Source organism: Dinoponera quadriceps, unplaced genomic scaffold (genome assembly GCF_001313825.1).
Source record: "Dinoponera quadriceps isolate SergipeBrazil2010 unplaced genomic scaffold, ASM131382v1 scaffold4052, whole genome shotgun sequence".
Lineage (NCBI taxonomy): Eukaryota > Metazoa > Arthropoda > Insecta > Hymenoptera > Formicidae > Dinoponera > Dinoponera quadriceps.
The window spans coordinates 45,146-54,142 of record NW_014558520.1 but is presented as its reverse complement, the minus strand read 5'-3'; the positions used below and the strand labels follow the sequence as shown (position 1 = coordinate 54,142).

The 8,997-nt window shown below is 33.1% G+C and overlaps 2 protein-coding genes across 2 annotated transcripts in view; both read left to right on the top strand.

Annotated features, from left to right (window-relative positions):
- LOC106749895 (protein argonaute-2-like) overlaps positions 1 to 6,262 on the top strand; it is an 11,553-nt gene extending 5,291 nt beyond the window's left edge. The window contains exons 9-19 of the mRNA XM_014629811.1: positions 75 to 479; positions 552 to 671; positions 749 to 976; positions 1,573 to 1,636; positions 2,300 to 2,464; positions 2,540 to 2,708; positions 2,796 to 2,892; positions 3,655 to 3,818; positions 4,432 to 4,729; positions 5,113 to 5,297; positions 6,032 to 6,262. Of these exons, the coding sequence (XP_014485297.1) occupies positions 75 to 479; positions 552 to 671; positions 749 to 976; positions 1,573 to 1,636; positions 2,300 to 2,464; positions 2,540 to 2,708; positions 2,796 to 2,892; positions 3,655 to 3,818; positions 4,432 to 4,729; positions 5,113 to 5,297; positions 6,032 to 6,113 (1,977 nt within the window). The 3' untranslated portion in view covers positions 6,114 to 6,262. The remainder of the gene's footprint in view (positions 1 to 74; positions 480 to 551; positions 672 to 748; positions 977 to 1,572; positions 1,637 to 2,299; positions 2,465 to 2,539; positions 2,709 to 2,795; positions 2,893 to 3,654; positions 3,819 to 4,431; positions 4,730 to 5,112; positions 5,298 to 6,031) is intronic.
- Positions 6,263 to 6,450: 188 nt separating this feature from the next.
- On the top strand, positions 6,451 to 8,987 carry LOC106749904 (probable proline--tRNA ligase, mitochondrial). Its single transcript, XM_014629831.1, has 6 exons — positions 6,451 to 6,649; positions 6,779 to 7,030; positions 7,587 to 7,845; positions 8,006 to 8,187; positions 8,388 to 8,600; positions 8,688 to 8,987. The coding sequence occupies exons 1-6, from the start codon at positions 6,536 to 6,538 to the stop codon at positions 8,964 to 8,966; spliced, it is 1,299 nt and encodes a 432-aa protein (XP_014485317.1). The 5' UTR covers positions 6,451 to 6,535; the 3' UTR covers positions 8,967 to 8,987.
- Positions 8,988 to 8,997: the final 10 nt, after the last annotated feature.

The window sequence follows — 8,997 nt, the reverse complement described above, 5'->3', positions numbered from 1 at the left end:
TATATATATATATATATATATATATGTGTACGCATACATATGTTTTATATTGTCTCTGTGCAATACTTTTTTCTTTCATATTCTTTTGTTTAGTCTGTCATAAAACTTTTGCAAAGCCTCAAAATGTTATCGACTTATTCAAAGAACTATGCAAAAGTAGGGGTCAAAATACCGCTTACCAAGGACGTACAGCATCATTGGCATCACTTGTGGCGAATAATAAAGAGAAAATTAACAGGTATATTACTGGGTTGATGGTGGATTATTTTATACCCAATCAACCGAGTTCGAAGCGGAGGCATCGTGTGATTCAGTTAGGGCCAACCGCCGAGAAATATCAATTTAAACCTAAGAATGAACAGAAACAATGCACAATTGTGGAGTACTTCAAACGTTGCAAGAATTATGGATTGTGCCAGCCGAATTTGCCTTGCCTTCAGGTGGGCAAGAAGGAATCAAAGATATATTTGCCTGCGGAAGTACGTAAATATACATATCCGCTAAAAACTGACAGAATAATACCAGTTAAAAATTCGATTAATTACTTATAGTTGTGCACAATCGTGGCTAATCAGCCGATGAATAAACATATAGACAAGGACCGGAACAGTGATATAATCAGGCAAACAGCGACTTCTCCAGTAATGCGTAAGCAAAAAATTACAGACATGGTAAGAAAAGGCATGTTTCTTATTATTTTACACATTAAAAATTGGATTGTCACTTATTGTACTGTATATATTTGTAGTTTAACATGATTAACGTAAACAATAGCCCTGTTTTAATGAACGAGTTCAATTTCCGAGTGGATAACAAAATGAAAATAGTCAACGCGAGGGTTTTAACTCCCCCTAATCTTCAATACAAGTCCGAAAAAGCAGTAACAGTGGTTAAGGGGACTTGGAATGCCAATGAATGTCTAAAACATCCTATGGACTTAAACGGAAACTGGAATATCCTCTCTCTTTGCTCTAAAGTAAGCAATTTTATAGCAAATTGCCGCCAAATTGGCATCGAAATTTGCTCGAAATTTGATCTGGAGAATCCGATGTCATCTATGTTCGTGATTGAAGCTTATGTTTTGCTAACGAAACTTGCGTAATATAATTTGACAGGAAATCGACACCAAAAACTAAGCAAGATCTGCTCAGCCGCAGTTTTTGACACTAAATTGATCATGTCAAAAATCGAGCGAGATGTTATTTCAATTTAAAGAAGAATATTTCATATCAATCATAGCCATATGTCCGTATTTTCATGTTCATGTTTCGGCGACAGAACCTACTGACAGGCAATTGGAACAGATTGGCAAAATAGAAACCGCGCAGCGCAAGATCTTCCTGGTTTCTCCCGCTACCAATTTGCCGCCGTCGAATCATTAAAAAGGTCTGCTTAGTTTCTGCCGCCGATCTGCTCGGATTATTCGTATCAGCAGGTTCTGCCACATTTCTAGGCAACAGTTTGGCAATATAATCTGCGATAGAACAGATTCCATTAAATTTGTTGCCCTTCTGCCTGTACAAAATTTTCTGCAACGCTCTGTAAGGCTCTATTCGAAATTTGTTTATGCAGGGTTTTGGGAGAAACTTATCAAGAGAGAGAATAGATGCTTTTATCACTGCATTATGCGATTCTGGTAAAGTACATAAAAAAAATCACCCTTCAAACTTTTTATCCTCTTTAGGATACTTCTTATAAGTTACAAGCGAACTTGTTAAATGCGGGAATGATGTGTTCGGAAATAAATTTTCCATTATAGTAGAGGAGAAGGTGGTATACATTACGGCTTCCCATTTACTTTTTGTACGATAACTTTGTTGATAGTTAATTTTAAATTGAGATCTGAACGTTACATTCGTGTCAAAGTGTCGTTCAATCGATTCTAGGCTCAAAGTTACGAAGTAATTGTTATTATTTAAAACGTTATTTATAGAAATATAACGACGCAGCATAAGTCGAGGAGGAACAGGGATGATAAAATGTAGCCTCTCCAATAATAAAGCGTGTATAATTAAATACTAAGATATAATTTGAAAATGTTCCGAGATGCTTAAGAATAAAAGTTTTAAATAAATAATTCTATAAATATTCACTAGAATTCGCCACCTAATTAGTGGAGATATTAAAAGCGGCCATTATACCGACAAGGACTGAAGTACCACCTTCTTCTCTATTAATTTACAATCAAATAAATGTAAATGTCATCTTACGAATCATAGCCTTAAATCATATTATAATATGCGTTGCGTATTTTTACAATAGGTTTTCGTTATCTCGATTTTCCTTTGCCTTTTTTTAGCTCGGCGCTATGGTATGAAAATTGATAGAATAACTTCAGATATCCATACACTAAATACGAGCGAAACAGCATTTAAATGTGAAATGAATGACTACTTCAAAGCGATGAAGACGAAAAATGTAAGATTGATAATAGTTATCATACCAAATTCTCCGAACATCTACGGTAAGTACGTGACTTTTCCTTCTCTTCTTTCTCTTCATTCTCTCGATATTAATCAAATTGAAACATCTGTACCAGGTGAAGTGAAGAAAAGTAGTGAATTAGTAAATGGTGTATTGACACAATGTATAAAAGTCAATACGATAGATAACGTAAGAAATAACTTAAATAACATTACTATGAATATTGCTCTAAAAATAAATGCAAAATTAAATGGCGTTAACCATGTCATTGCTAGTACATGCATGTGAGTAAATAATACTTGTGCTTTTGAATTCATTTCGCTATTCTTAATAATAATCTCGCTTCAAATCATTCTGTGTCCCTTCTTCAGGCCGTATTGTCTGCTTAACGCAGAATGCATGCTCGTTGGTGCCGATGTGAGCCATCCGCCTCCCGATGCTCCTCCAAATGTTTGCTCTGTAGTTGCGGTAACATATTATAATATGTTCTGTGTGCTGGAACAATTTAATTTTACGCGGCTGTTCTTGTCGTCCAAAAGTCATATAACCATAATAGACTACCGGTGGCCCGCGCGTTGTCGCATTACCAGCCAAACTTTATTTGTCAAACAATAAATTTGTCTTGTAATAATTATGTAACATTTTATCATTATGTTTTGTCTTAGAATCAAGATATCAGACGAATTGAAAAACGGGAAGTTCAGCGCGGGCCACGCGGCACAGATCGCGTGTTAAACTGCAATCTTCCTTTATAAGCGGTTCAAAACAATTAGATCTTCATCTGTTGAAACGATTTTGCAGATTGAATTGTATAATTTTCATATAAACATATCGAGAAAAGAGAAAGCGGGAATATTACAAGAAATATTGAAATGACATACACAGAGTGTCTGACAATCAATAACGATGATTGTGTGCAAATAAACTAAATAAGAAAATGTTCTATCTGCATTTTGTAGATTTTACAATCATCCTTTCCCAAAAAGCACAGAACGTTTCTAAGATTATCCTGAATATGTCTACAAACAGTGTCCTTTAAAATCTGCAAAATGGTAAAGGACTTATTTAATTTGACACGCTCCATCTGCACACGAGTGTTGTATCTTTAATTGTCAGACACCCTGTATATTATGTAAGCATCTGTGACGAAATAATCGAATTATTTTAAGCAGCGTATATGTATATGTGAACGTAAATTTTACATAATTGATGAAGAATGTTATAATTTAGGTTGTCGCAAGTCATGACAATTCGTTCTTCAAATATAACGTCACGATTAGGACACAAGACCCAAAACAAGAAATTATTTCCAATCTGAAAGATATAATGTTGAAACATCTTAACTATTATAAAGATAAAGTGGGCCGAGTGCCCAAAAGAATTCTCTTTTATCGGTGCGTATCGGCAACGCTGTGGTTCATATAAAATCTTTTGAAAGCTTTTTTTCTTAGGTGTGTAAAACCACGTGTAAAAACACGTTTTCGGGAAGAGCTTAGTTGTCGAATATATATTGAGAAATATTAAGGTCATGACGTTTTTCTTAAATTGCTCTTTTTTATATAGAAGAAGCCCTTAGAAGAAAAGTATTGTACTACCCTTGACAAATTGGCCAGTAATAAATTACCGTTGCTCAGTAATTTTATTATTCGTATACGAATAATAAAATTATTCAGCAACAGGAAGGATGATATTATGGCTCCTCTTAATATCTCTGCTATTGGTGATTTTTTATTTTTACTTTTTTATTTTTGATTGTAAAAAAAAATACTTTAAACAAAAGTTGTAGGTTCTCGAAGGGGACATAATATTGTGACTTTGAATCACATCTAAGGTGATGTTTTTCAAGGTCATATTACTATTGGCGTTATTTCTTTTTTAGTGGAATTTTATAGTTTTGCAATACAAATCGGTTTCCCTTGTATTATTATGTAGAAAAATATTAATACGATGTTATCGAAAAGTGAACACCTGATGGGAAATTTTCTTCCGGGTTGTATTTTAATTTAGGGACGGAGTTAGCGAAGGACAAATAGAAAAAATTTTGGCCAACGAAATATCAAAGATTAAGGAGGCATTTTACACATTCGAGCTACAAAATCCTAAGTATAGATTCAAACCCGAGCTCACTTACTTAATCGTCCAGAAGAGACATCATGTGCGTTTCTTCGAGCATCTTCCGGTAGTACCAGAAGTAACCAGAAGTAACCAGAAATCTCAAAATGTAATGCCCGGCACGATAGTCGACACGGAAATAACTCATCCGAATCATATCGATTTTTATCTACTGTCACACAGAAGTCCACAGGTAAAGCTTTGGTATATTAAGTATGAAAAGTATAAAAGATTGATTTAGTGCTTCATGCTTATTGGGTGTTCAGCGTTTCTGTCTATTTGAGGAAGGATATATTAAGATGGAGAGTTTGGAAGCGATACACGCCAATTTACCAATGTCTTTTATTTAGAAATAATCTCTGGCACGCTCCTTTCAAAATTCCTGGGAAGAAAAATAATTATATATGAATTTTGTTTCTCTATATGCATATAATCTATATGCCTATAATCATATATAATTATATATGTCCCACATCAGCCATCAGTTTTATGAACTACATGTCTTATTTCTCTTCACCAGATGAGTTTTGAGTTTACGCATGATATATCATAATTAAGTTATGTACGTGCACACAGGGTACAGCAAGACCTACGAAGTACAAATGTATATGTAACGAAAGCGATTTCACGGAAGACCAAATTGAGGAGTTAACGTATCACTTGTGTCATATCTACGCAAAATGCAAGAGTTCAATAAGTTATCCGGTCCCAACGTATTATGCTCATATAGCTGCTGAGCGTGGCAAAATATTGCTTCAAGTGTAAGTAACCGATCACGGCATGAATCGTATAATTTTCAGTTACGATTAGTCGCTATATATTTATGTGTATAATATGTATGTTTTTTTTTTCCGTTTGCAAAAATCATTACACTGACGGACGACTTTAGGTGTAAGAAAGACCATTTGAAGAGTTTGGAAGCGATACACGCCAATTTACCAATGTCTTTTATTTAGAAATAATCTCTGGCACGCCTCTTCAAAATTCTTGGGAAGAAAAATAATTATATACGAATTTTGTTTCTCTATATGTCTATAGTCATATATAATTATACATATCCACATATATAATTATATATGTCCACATTTCTCTATATATACATATATACATATCCACATATATAATTATACATATTCACATTTGAAAATTGCATGAATGTAATTGAAGCGAATGCTTATGTTTATGGCTGCTCACACGATATAAACACTTAAAAATGAAACTAATCTTTTTCCATTTTGCATTCAACAGTATTTTTATTTCATACATTATTTCATACATTTATATATAATCATGTATAATTATATGTGATTTCACATAATTATATATATATATATATACTTTTTTCCCGGATTTTCACGATAGTGACGAATATCCATAATGGATTGAAATGCGTTTTTTTTTTCTTATTGTACTACACGCTATATTTGTATGATCACGTGTGTTACATTTGTGCCTGTGTTACATTTATTTGTGCAGTAATACACACTATTTCTAGATCATATGGCGACGTAAATAAAAGAAAGAATGAAGATATATTTGCTGTCAATCAAACAGCCTTGCAAGTATATACGTTGTAATGATTCTCCAATTTATTACCCTCACAACGCCGAACATTGAGAGAGAGAGAGAGAGAGAAGGGCATATGCCGTTCCTTGTTTATCATACAAATTATAATAATTTCTAGCCATTAAACTCGTTCAAATACAAGTCGAATGTAAGGAGAATAGTCGACTGTAATTGGTCAATTTTTTAAGGTCCGTATCAGACGGTAATTAAGATGAATTGAATTTGGCCAATCCGTGCAAAGTTAACTAAACTCAAGTTTCCTAGCCCCTAGTCTATCCCTAGCCTAGTTATTATATAGATATGTAGTTGTAGCTCTTGTCAATCTTTCATTTTAGGAATAACCTCATTTTAAACTGAGCGTCGTTGTACATGCCGGTCTGCGGTTACGTATTTTATAGTGACATTGTTCAAAGATTTGAAAATTTTTTTTAAGATGACAAATAAAACGATTGTTAACTTGGCTAGAACGTCCAAAGTGTTCCAACCTTTACGGAGCGGAATATTTGATGATAAAGATAAGAAAGAGATTTTATCCAAAAGTTATAAGGTATACATAGTTTAATTGACATCCTTTTAGAATCCATTTCAATATTGACAAATTCAGTAAAATCTGTTTTTATTTTGTAAGACGACTATATTCTTAACCATCTTCTTAAACGTTTATATGCAATTTCAGTTAATGATTAATTATGGGATCATTAAACCAGTTAGCACTGGCATGTACTCATTGTTGCCACTGGGAATGCGAGTATTAAATAAGTTAATCAATATTGTTGATAAGGAAATGACAAATCTTGGCGCAGAAAAAATAATGCTACCAGCGTTAACTCCTGCTAAACTGTGGAAGAAGACTGACAGATATAACTTGAACAAACCTGAATTGTTTACAGTTATTGATAGACATGATAAAGAATATATTTTAAGTCCAGTAAGTGGAAAATATATATAATATTTTATGTTTAGATCATGGTTGTTTTAATTGAAAATTTTCTGAAAAGAGTTATTTCTATTTCTGTTGTATATGTAGTTATGATGTATATTTCATAATTGAATAAGATGCAAAATTCTTATGTATTGCATAATTGTAGTTACTACAGAAGGAGTAAAGACTGGAAGAACTTCTAAAAGATATAATAAACTATATATAATAAGTTAATTATTATTGGATTAGTATAAAGAATATAACATTTTTATTAGGTTTTGTGGTTCAAATAAAATTAGAATAAAATATGAATTTAAAAAGAGAAAATTAAAGAATTTCTTTATAGATGAAGATGTCGAAGTTGATAATGAATTATTTTAATAAGCTAATTATTTCATCAAACTATCATTTTACAGTTAACTTTAATTAAATAAACCTTTTGCACTATAACTTAGTTATTACAAGCAGCTTTGATCCGGGCAGATTTTTATAGTGTTTAACATTATTTATATTGACATAAAAATATAAACTTTTTGAGTATTCTCCAATGTTATTATTATAGACATATGAAGAAGCAATTTGTGACTTGGTGTCAATGGAACAAATTTATGACAAATCATTACCTTTGAGATTATATCAAATTTCTAACAAGTGGCGAGACGAAATGAAACCACGGCACGGCCTTCTACGTAGCAGAGAATTGATCATGAAGGACTTGTACACATTCGATACTACCTTGGATAATGCACGAAATACATACGATTTGGTTTGCAAAGCTTATAATAAGATTTTTCAGCAGATTGGCATAGATCATATAAAGGGTAACTATCGTTTCTGATTTTACATCAGAGTCTATATTGCTCATAGAGATTCACAGATATGTATAATCGTAAAATCAGAAGTTAATTTTATACATATACATTAAGGGATGTTTAATAACAGTTTTTAAAAATCGAATCATTTAATCTATCCTTGATGCAGTTATAGGTGATGTTGGAACAATTGGAGGTTTGTTATCGCACGAATACCATTATGTATCCGACATTGGCGAAGACGTTATATTTCGGTGTTCCTCGTGTGATTATAGTGTCAATCAAACCATTTCTGAAACAACCATTTGTCCCAAGTGTAAAGACGAATTACACCGGCACAATTCTGCTGAGGTAATGTACACATTTTCTATGAATGATATCCTTTCAAAACGAATTAGCTCATACAAGGAGCAAAAATGCAACAGGATTCTAGAATATTATAATTTTGTGTAATCAGACACTTTTTTTTAATTGTAAAGATTTTTTAATCAAGAATTGTATATTATGTGACGATAGTGAGACATTGAGATAAATGGAAATAACAACTGCAGGTAGGACATACGTTTTTATTAGATACAAAGTATTCGAAACCGTTGAAAGCGATGTACGTGAAGAATAACGAGTTAAAACCTATGACAATGGGCTGTTACGGTCTGGGACTAAGTCGTATTTTAGCGTTAGTCATTGAGATCTTATCGACAAACAGTGAGATGAGGTGGCCTGTGAACTTAGCACCGTATACGGCATACATTATACCTCCGAAGGTAACAACGCGATGAGTATAATTTTATTTCTGCGGAGAATTATATATCGTTATGTGTGTGTGTATATGTACGAATTTTGATCCACAGGCTGGGAGTAAAGAAGAAAATACATCTGCCTATGTTGAACAACTGTTTGAGATTCTCCGCCAACACGATATAGACACGATATTGGACGATCGTACGCAGTTCACAATCGGCAAGCGATTTATGTATGCGCGTGCAATAGGCTATCCTTACGTAATTGTTATTGGCAAAGCGGCGACTCAGTCGGTACCTTTGTTCGAAGTTCACGACCTGAATAATTCAACCTGTCGCGAATTATCGTTGGAACAGATGAACCATTATTTTGGCAATATAAATTTATAATGAATTTATAATGAACAAGGATATATATGTA